The 14,166-nt window shown below is 54.5% G+C and overlaps 1 protein-coding gene across 1 annotated transcript; it reads right to left on the reverse strand.

Annotated features, from left to right (window-relative positions):
* Positions 1 to 60: 60 nt before the first annotated feature.
* SPBR_00089 (1-phosphatidylinositol-4,5-bisphosphate phosphodiesterase) lies at positions 61 to 3,702 on the reverse strand (the record flags this gene model as incomplete). The annotated part of the gene is made up of 1 exon (XM_040758409.1): positions 61 to 3,702. One exon carries the CDS (start codon positions 3,700 to 3,702, stop codon positions 61 to 63), a length of 3,642 nt encoding a protein of 1,213 aa, XP_040618897.1.
* Between the last annotated feature and the right edge of the window lie 10,464 nt (positions 3,703 to 14,166).

The following is a 14,166-nucleotide window of genomic DNA, read 5'->3' on the forward strand; positions in this document are numbered from 1 at the left end:
GGGAGAGGGAAGAGAGGGAGGAAGAAGGAAAAAAAGATAGGATAGCGTCATTCGACTGGCTCACGACGGCCCGCTGTCGATACTCGACTTGGGGCTCTGGTTTGTCGTACGGTTGAAGACAGTGCGGATGCTCTTGAGTTTGTTGGTGCTGGTGCTGCCCTCGGCTGCATCGGTTGCGCACGGCACAAAGACGCTCGTAATCGGCTCCTTGTGGATCTCGCACAGAAGCGTCGAGAACATATAGCGGTCGGCATTCACGTCCACTAGCGGAATCGTACGATAGCCCTGCTTGAGGTTGCTGAGCTTGGCCGTAAAGGTCGCCGTGGGGTTGGCGCTCGTGTACTTGCCGTTGTCGGCCAGCTTGACGCTCATCCGCACAAAGACCAGGTCGGGGTATTTGGTCGTAAAGCGGAAGTTGAAGCGCTGGTCAAAGACCGGGTTGAAGCCGTTGCCGGGGGCGATCTTGGTGCGATAGATGAGCGGGGTCAGCGGCACGTGGTCGGACTGCTGCTTGCTCTCGTCGCGGTCGCGCTTGTCGTCGGCCATGAAGACCTCGACCTCAATGTAGGGATCCAGCGTGCGGCGGTCGGGGAAGTTGACGGGGCGCATCAGCTGCTGGGCCGAGACAACACCGATGCTAAAGTTGACGTTCTTGCGCTCGCGCTTGAGCTCGCGCGGCTTGCTTTCCCCAGGCAGGTTGGGCAACACCTGGAACTGGCGGCATTCGCGCGGCTTCAGAACGTAGCCTGACTCGTCCGTGCCGCCCGTAAACATGGCCGCATTGAGCTGCATGCCCAGATCATACGTCTGCCAGTTAAGCGCCGACATCTGCACGCCGCGGCGCCAATGGCCCAGAGGGTTAAAGTTGGACGAGCCAAACCGGTATGCCTTGGGGTACACGCGCATCAGGTAGCGCATGTTGTGGAAGTACACCGCCTGGCGGTAGTCACGCGCTTTGGTGCTGCGGTCGTACACCGTCTCATCCCACGACAGAATGTGGTTGAAGGCCTTGCATTCGGGGTCCTCAAAGGGCGTCGTCTTGTGCACGCCAACGCAGTAGACAGCCAGGCAGCCCAGTTCGGGCACGATCTTGCTCTGCTTGTGCTTGGTGGGAGCCTTCTCGCTGCCACTGTCGCAGTCGCTCGTGCTGCTGCTCGGGGTCTCACGCGCCACCTGACCTTCGGTGATGGTGTTGACCGTGGCGACGCGCGCTTTGGGGGTGCTGGCCTTGCGAGGCGTCGTTGGGGTCGAGTAGCCGGGGCTGAGCACGGGGGGGGACTGGCCGGCCGAGTACGATAGAGGCGATGGCTGCGAGTACGTGGGCGAGTAGACTACGTTCGGGACATTGCCGTCCAGAGTCAGCGCCTTGTAGTACGGCGTCGGCAGGCTGTTGCCCCGGCGGCGGCCCGAAAACTCGCTCGTGTTGGCGGCAATGACTTCGCTCGCGGTCTGCAGAGGAAGTGGCGGAAGAGTGGCAGTGGTGGGCTGCTGCGTCTTCTTGGTCTTGATCAGGATGCGGCCCCGGAGCTCAGTCGGCGAGGGGAGGCGGTTGGTCGCGGCCGAAAGCGGTTCGGTGACAAGCTTGCTGCCAAAGACCTCACGCATGATCCGGGCCATAATGCGCTGCTGCTCTGGATTGCAGTGCACCTCGAGCGAGATCCACAAAGGGAAGGGCGACTTGACGAATGCATAGCGGTTGATGGCATTGACGGCCTCACGGAAGGACATGCTCGAGGACAAGGTCTTGCCGTGGTTGACAATGGGCTGGCCGTCGGCACCGTCCCAGCAGTCGATCTCTACACAGCGACAGCCACGTGTGAGGGCGGAGATGTAGCCCTCGACGCTCGACGTGCCTGCGATCTGGCGACCGACCAGGTAGGTGTTGTGCGAGCTGGAGATGTAGTACTCGTTCATGGGGCGGTCAAAGGTGTACTCCTTCGGCTCCTTGATGAAGGAGAGATTGTAGGTCGAGGTGAGGTAGCTCGCGAGGCCAGCCTCCGACATCCGCGGGACCTCTTCGCTGCCGCTAATAGCCGACTCGCCGTCACTGATGACGGCAATGTCCTTTCCAGACGACGATGAAGCCTTGGGCCGGCGGGCAAACTTGGAGAACACAGTCTCCCAGGAGGCAAGTTCATCGTCGACGTTCTCGCCCTGCGTGTTGCGCAAGAAGTCGAAGAACTCGTCGCGGGTGATGCCCAGGCTCGCGTTGGATGCCAATGTGCGGTAGATGGCATGAATGTCGCCGCGCTTCTTCATCAGACGCACAAACTCTTGGAAACCCGCGTAGTTCAGGCGGCCCGTCTTGTGCACATCGGCACTGGCAAAGTTGGTGCGGAGTCGCTCCTGAGGAACATGAATGTGCAAGTTGCGACAGACACGCTCGACACCCGCAAAATCAATCTCGCCAGCAAGGGCTGTGGAAGGCTGGGTGTTAAGCTTCTCCGAGGACTGCTTGGCCATCTCCCGGTTCCAGTAGCCACGCACAGCCTTGTCGTTGAAGGCCATGAGCGACGCGATCAGATCCTGCCGGTGCTTGTAGATGGCGTCCAGCGTGGTCGTCCAGTCCAAGAAATTCTCCTCGGAATCAGCGATGAAATGCTTGACCTTGGGCTCCTTCACGCCGGGAACTTGGTAGAGGATAGAGAAAAAGCGGCCTTCGTCGGACTCGGGCACGTTGCAGTCGTAGCGGTACTGACGGATGTCTTCGGCGGTGCGGATCTCCTTGATATCATCAATGTAGATGCTCTTGGACGGGCGGAAGCGGTCCCAGGAGACCTTGCCGGCCTCGGCATCGAGGGTGAGGAGAACGCGCTTGTGCTTCTTGGACACTTTGCGAATAGAAATGCCATGGAGCAGGGCCAGCGGGATAACCGGACCAACCTCAGCGGGCGTGGGCGCCGCGGCTGTCGCGACCGAGCCGTTCACAGAAGACGTGCCAACAATAGTGGCAGATGCGTCCGTGTTGGCGATGCCGTCGAACATGGAAGCCGCAATGCTGTCACCATCGTCCCGCTCGTCAACCTCGAACTCGGAGTCGGTGTCAAAGGTAGGCCGGTCCAGTATGTCGCTGACCGGAGTGGTGTTGTTGCTGTCGCTTCGTCTGCGAAGAATGCCGGGCCCGACACTAACGTCCCGGCTGTTGGGGTGCGCAGACGACGGCCTGCGTCGCGTGATCGCTCTGGAGGCTCGGTTGGACAGACGGCGGATGATGCTGCCGTTCTGCCGAGATGCCTCTTGTGCTTGTGACATGGAGGTGGTGCTGCCGCCGCCCTGCTGCATACTGAGTGGCGGGGTGTTCTGGAGGAGAGAGGTTTCGCTCATCTTATGGCTCAACATCGACTCCGGCAGCTGGAACGAGGAGATGGGAATAGGGTCCAAGTCCCGTCCACGCAGCGGCTCCGGCGAGGGAAGCATAGAGTTGCCATACGCCGGTGTTGGCACGTTCGAGATGAGCGTAGGCGAGTTGCTTGCGCTTGACGTCATCTTGAGACCAGTGGATGCCGTGGACACGGACGAGAAGCTGGCGTTGGAGACGACGGCATTGTTGGCACCCTCAGAAGACTGCCTTGCCTGCTCCAGTGCCTGTTGCTGAGCTTGTGCCTGAACAAACCGTTCCACCATGGGGCCAGCCAACGCAGCGTTCTGGGTGCTGTGCCCACGACCGCTGCTGTCCCTCGAAGAGCTCCTGCTCAAGGCCATTTTCCGGCTCAGGGAAGACTTAAGACTTGAGATGGAAGTTGTGGGTGATGATGACAGCGGCGTCGATAATGGCGCTGTCGAAAATGAGCCGTCCTCTACCGATGATGGAATCGATATTGAAGAGGCGATTGGCGAAGTGAAACTTGGATGTGAAGTAAGATCGAAAAACGGCATGGTTTTAAAGTGTGCTGGACAACAACGTATAAGACGGAAGCTGCTCAGCACAAGCTATAAGAGAAATCAAATGCGGATGAAGTAAAATGGTGAAGTGGAAGTTGTTTTAAAAAAAAGACATGAAGAACTTCTCAGAGTACTCGTGGTCTAGTTGATGATGTTTGAGTGGAAGTGAAAAGACAATGGTGAAATGTGCCGCATTGAAGAAGAGTCGAAAGTAAGAAGATGTTTGATATGAAGGAGGTGAGTGTGGAGGAGGACTAGCTCATAAAAGAAGGATGCAGAAGTAGAAGAATGGGAAAGAGGAGAGGTGGGCGTCCTGGAGGCTTATATAAAACGTTGTGAGAGCAGGGCGTATTTGTGTAAGTGCACTTTTGGCAACGCCTTGTCAACAAGGTTACCTGTTGGAAAGAAGACGCGAGTCGTAGAAGTGGACAGAAGAAGGGAACGGAAAGTTGATGCGAGTCCAGCCCACAACAAAAACAGAAGAGAACAGAGAAAAGGAGGGTGGGGTGTGGTGATTTATGTGCTTGAGCACCGAATCAGGCCAGCGGGAGTTTCCAATCTGCAGAACCAAACTGGCTCTGTGTGCACAGTAAGGACTTCAGTATTGGTATCGTCAGTGGCCGCCACGCACACGCGTTCGTCTGTTTAGTCGTGGTGTTGCATCTGCCGTTTTTTTTCTTCTTTTTCTTTCTTTTCTTTTCGTCCGCTGTGCAATGCTGTGCAGCAGTGGTTGGCCTGCTATGCTCTTTCTTTTGGGAGCACTTCTGCGTCTTCAGTTTCCTTCGGTGTTCGTGTACGTGTGTTCGCCTCCGTTTCCTCGGTCCCTCGTTTCTCGTGTGCCGCTGCGACTGTGTTGGTGTTGCGTGTGGAGCTTGGTGATCGACTTCTGCCCAGGCAGGCGGCAAGGGTTGCAGCGGATGACGGGAGTCTATTTTAACGGGGAGAGGGGGCGTGTGGGAAAGAAGAAGGGAAAGAAGCAGAGAAGGAAAGATCGAAAAAGGAAGGAATAATAGGCCAGAAGGTAAAACAAAAGAGCAAAATTAAGAATGGGGGGACAGAGCCAGCAAATATAGATAGATACACGCCCAGGCAAAGAACGCAGGTCGCTGGACGCTGGAGGTCGTCAAGGTACAGGCCGTGTACAAGTACGTCCTCGAAGCGTCCTCCCTGCTGGCGAATCTGATTATTTGCGAGGATGGGGCGGGTAAGGGCCGCAGTCAGAGGCGGCCGCCTGCTGCGAGAGAGAGCACACGTCGCTGCAAAAACAGCAGACGTATTGTGTTGTATGCAGGCCGCTGTTTTGGGTTACAACCCAGTTCAGTGTTCCCACAACACAAACCTGGCATAGGGCCAAGGATGACAGGTGCAGTGGCAGAGTGGTTCCAGGGCAGACGCAGAGAGAGAGCAGGCTCCGCTGGCTGTTCCAGGGGGGGACCGCCTTTTCCTTGAACCCGCCGTTGGGGATTTTGTTGCTGGTTCCCCTGTTCTCCAGAGGTCTCACAGAGCCGCCTGTCGCTTTTGTCGCAAAGCTGGCGTGTGCGCCGCGCGGGTGGCAGCTGCTCCTGGTGTGTGTTGGGTCGCAGTGTGAGGTCGGTGGTCTGTTTTAACTGTCGTCGCCTAGCTGGCAAGTATGTTGTTGAACGAGCAAGCGCAGCTGCCAACTACACGGCCGGACGTCCACAAAGACGACGGCACCAAAGCTGAGTGCTGGTTGGTGTTCGTGCCCTGCACACTGGTCGGGAAGCAATGGCCAGCTTGTGCGCTACTGTTCCAAGACGACAGGAAAAGCGACAGTTCGTAACGGCTGCGGGAACGCCCACAAAGGTCGCGAGACAGGCGTGAGGCAGGCGTGAAATTAGAGTTATGAGCGATGCCAGCTGGGGACGCGCACAACGTGCTCGCTTCTTTCGTCGGTGTTGCCTTTGGGGTGCACGTCCTGCGTCTTTGGTTGTGTTCCGGTTCCGGAATTTAGTTCGGGTCGACCGTTTCGTTCGTTGTGCCAATGCGGTTCTGTGCAGTCTCGTACTGGCAAAAGTCGAAGGGAGCCGTGGCCATGCGAAAAGTCGGCGTCACAAGGTAAGGAGGAAAAGAGACACAACAGAAACAACAACGAATTCTGCGCCGAAATGCGGTGACGACGAGCTGGTGACTCTTACGAGAGAGCAAGAGCGGCGGCGGTTGCTGATGTGCGGATGCGTTGGCTTTCAGTTCCAGTGGCCTGTGGGCGGGTGGGTATATGCGCGCGGTGTGAGTCCGTACGACACAGTCGTTGTACGGTCGTCGATATGCGTTTGGGAATCGTAAGAGGTTGTTGACCGTGGTCAAGTTGGTGACGGGGAGGGAGTCTGAGGAATGAAAAAGAGAAACAGGAAGAGAGGAAAGAAAATGTGAGGAACTACCCAGATATCTAGTTTGGCGCGAAACGGTCGCTGCTATGTTGAGTAAGGAACGGGCGAGAGAGGTTTACCGAAAGTGCTTTAGCGTGTCCAACAGGTGGAATTGTTACAGCAGCGGGCTAAAAACGGAGTGCGGCGGGCTTCGTTGAGGTCAGACAGGTAGAGGTAGTGGCACAATTGATTACGGAGTGAGGCACGCTAGGTCGGTCGCGCTTGACTGTTTCCCCCTCCCCCCTCCCCTTGAATTTTTCTTTCTTTTTTCTTTTGGCGTGGAAATCTTGGGAAGGAGCAAAGGGGCGCCGCCAAAAAAAGGTGAATCATACTTGACAAGGGTGGGACGAAAATGTTCCACTCAGCAAAAAGAAAAAAGCCACCACGGACAGGGAGCTTAATTGACGTCGTAGGCACCACACTTTTGTAATAGTAATAATGCAAGCCAAAAGAAAAAGAAAAAAAACCCGATACTTGGGCGCAAAGAAGGCAGTGGAAAAGGCTACTCCATTCTCCGTCCAGGTCCTTCCTTGCGAGCGTCAGGCCGCTTTCACGTCATTGGGTCGCAACTTCCCTTCACCGCAACATCGGCGCCTTGGTCGCCTGGCTCACCTTTGCCGCCCAGCGATCCAGGGAAAGAGCAAAGGCGAGTCACAAGGAAGGCTGGAATGAGGGCAGGCGCGGCCGGGGCGTGGCAGAGAGCGGTCTCATGAGCAAGAGCCGCTGAGTCTCTTAACTTTTTTTTTTTTTTTTGGCGGTAACAGACGTCACATCACTCCGTCTGGTCGTAAACGAGAAACCAAGGCAGAGGGTACGGTGTACGTCTGTGGAGATCAGTGGAGACGTGCGGTTCGGCCTTGTTGTGCACTAGCATGGAAGCGACAGGGGGCAGAGAAGGAAGAAGGGGGGAAAGAAGGGCCACCGAAGGAGAAGAAACGCAGAAACGAGGGGGGTGACGAGGAGCTGGGACAGGAAGAGAGGAGCAAGCCCGTTTTTTCGGCCTTTTTATTTTCTTAGTTGTTTTCCATGGAGGTGGTGCCGCCCTTGTTACAATGCATGTCGTACCTTCCTCTTTTTAATTGATTTCTCTTCATTTGAGCCCCCCCCCCCCCCTTGCTACCTTCTGAAACCACGTTCTGAGTAATAGTCTGATAGTAACGGAGCTTCTGCAAAACGGAAAGGATGGGCTCTGAGTACGCGTAAACCAACCAGCCAACCTCAACCAACCCACCATCTCCTTGGTAAAAATGACAACACTGGCACTGGGCAGGCTTGTCTTACCTGGTTTTCTAGTCCATTACGTTCTCGTCCCCCCGCGCTCATACACAACAGACGCGCGGGCGCGCAACAAAGAGCCCTGTTGTCCTGTTGTCAATCGTGTCGTACGTCAACCGTTTTTTGATGTTGCTTTGTGTGTGCCTTCGCCGGGACAGCTGCTCCTTCCATTGTCTTCTTTGCGCCGTCACACTTTGTCTTGGTTTCGTCACCTTTCATTCTTTCCATTATCCATCATTCCTTCCTTGTCTGTACACCTGCCACGGAACGCTCCTTCCCTGCATGCCTTATTGTGCCTTTTTTTTTGTCCTTGTATTTTTCGCCTCCCACCCCTTTTTCGCTTTCGCCTGTTCAAGACGATTTGGTATGGCCTCCCCCCGTTCCCGGAAAGAGCACCCGGTCAGGCCAAAACGGCGCTATGATTTGGTGTGGGAGAGGGAAAAGCTGGCCTCGCGAGTGGCTCGAGTGGCTAGCCACCTTCCCCTAGCTTCTCTGACGAGCACATTTTGCACACCGCAACACCGCTGGAGTGCAACAGCACCACCGCATTGTCGCGTCCTGGAGTGCTAGCAAGTTGAACTTGGCAGCTAGTGCCCTCGACAGGGCGAGCTTTCCCCAGTGAATAGCAAGGGGGCCGCCGCCTCGGGCCTCTTGCCCCAGTCAGAGCAGCCAAAAGCGTGGGATGGTCGGCAAAAGCTTGCAGTTCTTCGTATGGCGTTTTTCTTCTTCTTCAGATGACAGACAACGTGCGCACCCAGCGGGCGGGGAGGGACGGGGAGGGACGGGGAGTATGGCGTTCAAAAGTCGGTCTGCTGTCGGGGGTGAAATACGAGACGAAGCATGATGAGCCGAAAAAATGACACCAAAAAGAGCTTACATGTCTACGCCGTGCGGAGTACGTCGTGGACCTTTTTGCTCCTTTGGGCTGTAAAGATACTGTTGGGCTGGGCTGTCGCCTTTTTTATCCTTTTACGGGGGCCTTGGGTGAAGTGCAAGGGTTATGTGCTTCGTCTCGTATCGCGATGTGGGCATTTGGAGGGAAAGCATGGGCAAGGAACAGGAAAGCGAGCTTGTTGTTTAACGAGTCTTGGCGTCTATGCCCCAGTTGCCTCGCCTGCCTGCCTGCTTACTTGCATTGCTCGACGCAGGACGATCCAAAGGGAGGACGCAAAAGAGGGCTGAAAAGAAGGTGTGCGACTGAGACTGTCTTGTCTGCCAGGGAGGGACACTGGCATGAACTTGCCAGGAACACAGGTACAAGTGAAGGTAAGCAAGTTTATAGTGGTTGCCAGAACACCGCCGGTTGTGGTGCTGTTTCGCCACCTGTCACAAAAACTCCAGATACAAGTCAATACTAAACAATGGGTGCGTGGAGTGTGCTGTAGGAAAGAAACGGTGACCAGGAGGGTACATGATTTCTGGCCCTATGGGGTCATTTGTGGGTGTGTTTAGGCGTGCAGGTGACAGCGTCTTATCAGAGATTGAAGTATCTGCGAGGTAATGAGGCTGGTGCAGGCTAGGCCATGTTTAACTTGCCCACCTGGCAGGTCTCACCAGCAGCCCAATTGCAAAGCGAATGCAGCTCCAGCAACTCAGCTGGCACGACCTTGCCAGTTTTAAGTTCAGTAGGCAACGATGCATGCTTGTCTTTGACCGTCCACTCTGGCGGTAAGATACACATCACGGAGGTCGCCATGCCACCAAATGCCGCTACAATGTGACTGTCGTTGACTTGTAGCAAATCCGCGGCGGTCGCTGGAGTACCGGTACTCGGGCCTATTTACCGTACGGAGCAGAGATGAAAAGTGCAGGAAAGTCGCACCAACCGGCACCGTTTCGTGTGCATTGCGAGTGCCTTGCAGTGGACGAGATACGAAGTAGCCAGACTTGCCAATGAAGGGCTTATCCTCCGACCATTTCCAATCCGCCGGTTCAGCCGGGTGCGCCCAGTTAGTGGACTAGCAGAAGTCCGTAGGCAAGCGAGGCCAGTGACTTGTTGTCGTAAGGAGTAATGATAGTGCATCAAGTCAAGGTTGGAATAGAACACTCTGAACGTCTGAGAGGGCGAGACGATCCCATGTTTATCCTAGCGATCAGAGACGGTTACCTCCTGTGCTCCTTTTGTGATTATTTTTTTTTTTTCTATTTTCTATTTTGATTTTTTGGACGGAGGAATCCGTCAAAAAGTCCAAAAGTGGGCATATTTACACATCCTAGATTGCGATGCGATGCCGATCCGGGGACTTGGTCGGCTGTCATGTCAAAAAGAAGGAGTCAGGCTTTCAGGGTCCGTCATGATGATGGACAAGGCGGAAGAGAGCCATGGCAGAGCAAGGAAAATGCCGGCGCCAACGTCTCAGGATGGCGACGATCGAGGACGAAGGGCGAGATGAGCTATTGGAAACCATGGAGCCATGGAGCCATGGAGCCATGCAAGAAATATGCCATTTTGAAAAGAGGCAAAGATTGCCCAATGCGGAACGAAAGAAAAGGAGGAGCAGCGGCGTGACCAGTGTTTGGTGGCAGGGGTCCCGACGTGATGAAAAAATGACATGAAAGGCGACATGAAAGGCGAAATGAAAAGCACATGCAAAGGCCAAGAGGCCATCCAATAGTCAACCAAAGGACCACAGGCCAAAGACTAAAAGGCACGAGAACAAACGTGCATGCGCAGAATGGAGGGTCAAGGAGGATTCGATCCGGCGCGGCACATCGAATGGCAGAGGAGACGGGTGACGATAAGGAGCAAGTTGGTCATTTATTTTGTCTGTCCTTTTTTTTTTCTTTCCCCTTCGCTATTTGTCTCGTTTCATCCTCGCCTTGCTGCATCGCATCGTGAAGGCAGCGTCAGCGCTGGGCATTTGTCATTTGTTGGCAAGCGAGAAAAAGACGCCGTCCACAAAAAAACGGCCGACAAGAACGCGGTACCCCCATCCATCCCACGCTACCACCCGCTTCTGCCCCCCTTGTCCATTCCGTCACTTATCTCTTGGTGTTTGCGTGTTTGACGTACAAATCGGCATTAGCATGGTTATCGTGAGATTTTGAATTCGTGCTTTCTTTTTCGTTTTTTTTTTTTTTTTTTTTTTTTTTTTTTTTTTCTTTGTCAACGGAACCAACAAATCGGTAGTCGTAACGGAGCCTTCGGATATCGGCCCAAAGAGGAAAGATGGGGCGCCCAGGCTCTGCGGCGGATGTCTTGATGTCTTTGCAAACTGTGCGCCGTATCTTACGTCGTACGACGTTTGTCGTATGTTGTCGACCAAAAACGATGGCGCCCATCACCAACCAACAGAAAAACAATAGTGCTCTGCCCCAGTCACAGCCGTCACAGTGCCTTTGCGTACCCACGCCAATCCAATATATGACCCTTGCACTACCGGCCCTCGGCCTTCTCCTCACGACGACAAAAAAAGGTGTGTCTCAGAAGGACGCTTGCCTACGCAAGGGATGAATTAGAGGCCCACGGGGTTTCAACTGATCTTTTGGCGTGGTGAGCATTGTGCTCATGGTGCCGTCTCCCCCCATCTCGGGTCTGTCTATCCCCCCTCCCCCCCCCCTTCCCCTCCCCCCTGAACGAAACTCTCACTGGGCTTTGGCAACAAATGCGCTAAAATGGTGCTAGGTCGCAAATCAGCTGGGGTGAAGAGGGGATTGTTTGTCCTCTGCTTGGAACCGACCACAGTGGTGGTGCCATTTGTAAGGTTAAGTTTTCCGGTCCACTGTATGTAAGATATGGCCACAGTGTTAGTCCCAACTGTGGCCAGCCGTTAGAAACGTGCCACAGTAATGGGGGTCAGCCACAAGCCTTGTCAAGGCCTGGAAAAAGAAGAAGAAAAGGGATTGGGTGCGTGACTTGGTTTGTTGGCTGTTTTGCGTTTTGTTTTGCATATGCGGCGGCTGCGAACAATATCATGGTTTGGCAGGCCTTTTGCCGCTACTTGGCTACTGGCTACTGGCTACTGGCTACCAGGCGTCGTCGTTTCAGTGATATTCGACGCAACCGAGGCACCCGCTAGGTCATTGTTGTTGGCTGCATGGCACTCGTAGTCCGTAGTATTCTTCGCCCAGCTGAGCTTGCCCTCGCCTAGGGTCAAACAGCAGGTATGAACCATTATGCAACATGTACGGCAATCTAACCGAATGTCGGAATCTGACTCCACAGTTCCTTCGCATGCCATGACGAACATATCAAACAAAGATGCCCATACGTCGTATATGCTTTTCGATGACGAAAGGCCTGTCTGGTGAGTGCACGGCCGGAGGCATGGCATGCTCCTTCAAGGTTCCGTTTATCCCGAAATGTGCCTCGAGTTGAAATGCAAGAGAGGCACAAATGCACGCTCAATGTGGCTGTCAGCACTAACAAGCGACTGCACAACGGTTTTCGGTGCCTTCTTTTTTCGGGGCCTTGTCAGGCCCTGCAAGGAGTTATAAATAGGAGAGATTTAACGGGCCTTGGCAGTGCCCAGCAGCGTCCGTCCTGCACAGAGTACGTTGTATTCTCTCGTTTGCCTCCGGCGCGATGTGCCCGGATCACCCCTGCTCATTGGGCGTCGAATGCGATGTGAGGACGGAGAATGAGACGAAGAAGGCGGAGGGCAAGGGAATCACAGGCAGACAGGCCGACAGGCAGACAGGGTAGATAAAGCACACAACAAGCAGGACTTGGTAAAACAACCAAACAGGGGCTTGTGAGGATCCCAAGTGGCTGGGATCCACGATGCAATATCCGGCCTCATCCATTGTATGCTCTGCAGGGGACATTGCCGTCCACTTGTCTCCCTTTCATCTGGTGTTGGCCGGTTTGTTGGAAGACAGTAGGGCAGCAAACAGCAGACGACGGCCGTTGCGCGCCGCACATCGCGCACTAAGACACTAAAGCACACAGCACCCCCGGTTTTGAAACAAACGTGTACATGTACCTTTGTATCTTACATACCTCCCCTGCTCCCCATAAAAGTCAAAAACAGAAAGAGGATCGCACAATGCAGGATGACGTATTGCTCTGCCCCCCCCCCCCCCCCCCCTCGTGCCGTACAAGGACGACTTACTGGAATATGGTAATGGGCAGAGGGGGCAGGCAAATACCAAAATACCCCACAATGAGGATCCTCTGCCACGAAGACAGATGGCAAAAGATAGGCAACGAGGCAACGAGGCAACGAGGCAACGAGCCTCCTATCTTCACAAGGTCGTCATTCGTTTGCCGCAAAAACAGCCACTCCGTCGCAAAGCGCGATTTGATGCCAACATGCACGCATCTCGTTTCTGGATGCAGAAGCGGTGTGCTCGGTGCCTGTGCACGCGGCGCTTGTGCGCGGCGCTTTGTCGTGACGTTGTGACAGTTGCGCCCCACGGGCAATGTTCCGGCCGTCTGGTTGTCCTGCTTCGGTGCGTCTTCTTCTTCTTCTGTTACTGTGGGGGGGCTTGGAGAGGAAAAGATGAAAAGTGAAAAGACTGTCGCAGATCCTTGGGGGATGGGGAGATTCGGGGCAGATTCGGGGGCCAGGGTGCAGGGCGCGTGACTGTCGCTCTCTGGTCCCGTCAGAAATGCCGAGATTTCGAAAACAGCAACGGTACGTGGACCTTTTCATCGGCCTCTAAGCTCCCTGTAACCCTTGTCCGCTTTCGTATTGACTGGGCATCGGACTCGACTTGGCACTGAGCCGCTCAAGTCATTCAAGCAACCAGGGACCAGTGTCACCCAGTCGCCCATTCACCCATTCACCCATTCACCCGTTCACCCCTTTCACCGACATTTCACCTTGCCCATCCCTCGCCCATCAAATCTCGGCTTGTTTTGCCCACGGTCATAAGCGATGGCCATGGTCATGGGAACAAAGATGCATGTGGCATCCAGACGGCGGCAGTCCAATAACAAAAACAAGACGGTCAATACACGACGACTGCGCAGATAAGATGTGCTCGCGCATGCTTTGCGCACGTGCGCGTGCATGCTGCATCGCATCGGTAATGCAGCGTGCTGGCATTCTGTCGTCAGAGAGGACAAGGCAGACATGTACAAGTACGGCATCAGAGCATGCAAGGCATTGTACAAGCCGAATCCAGATGCCAGCAATACTCCGTAAAGAGGAAAAGAAGGCGAACAAAGGCAGGGGATGCAGTTCTTTTTTTTGTGTGTCTTTTTCTGTCTTTTCCTTCTTCCCTCACCCTTGTCCATCCTGTTCGTCATGGTTTCTGTTTCGTTTCTATCGTTGTTGTGATAAGAGGCGCAGTCAACAAATCGCATGCGAGATGTACCCTCGTCGAAAGAGGTGGAATGCGCCGTAAATACGTCGCATTGGGAACAAAGAAACGGAAAACGGCCAACCCCTGTCGACTACTAGAAACTGAGGAAAACGGAATCACAATAATTTCAACCCCTGTCGGAAAAAAGAGAAAAAGAAAAGAAAGCACTCAATGACGCGCACTACCTGGCCAAAAGAAACAGATAGAGCGACGAGACACAGAGGAGAGACACCTGCACCACCAGTGGCCATAATGTCCCGGCACAATACTCGAAAAACTGTCGTTATCTAACAGACAAACATGTCGAGCGCCATGCTTTGACACGAACGACTAGCGCGGAACGAAAGACGATGGCGGTGTTCAGCACAGA

This window comes from Sporothrix brasiliensis (genome assembly GCF_000820605.1).
Source record: "Sporothrix brasiliensis 5110 chromosome Unknown Cont19, whole genome shotgun sequence".
Classification (NCBI taxonomy): domain Eukaryota; kingdom Fungi; phylum Ascomycota; class Sordariomycetes; order Ophiostomatales; family Ophiostomataceae; genus Sporothrix; species Sporothrix brasiliensis.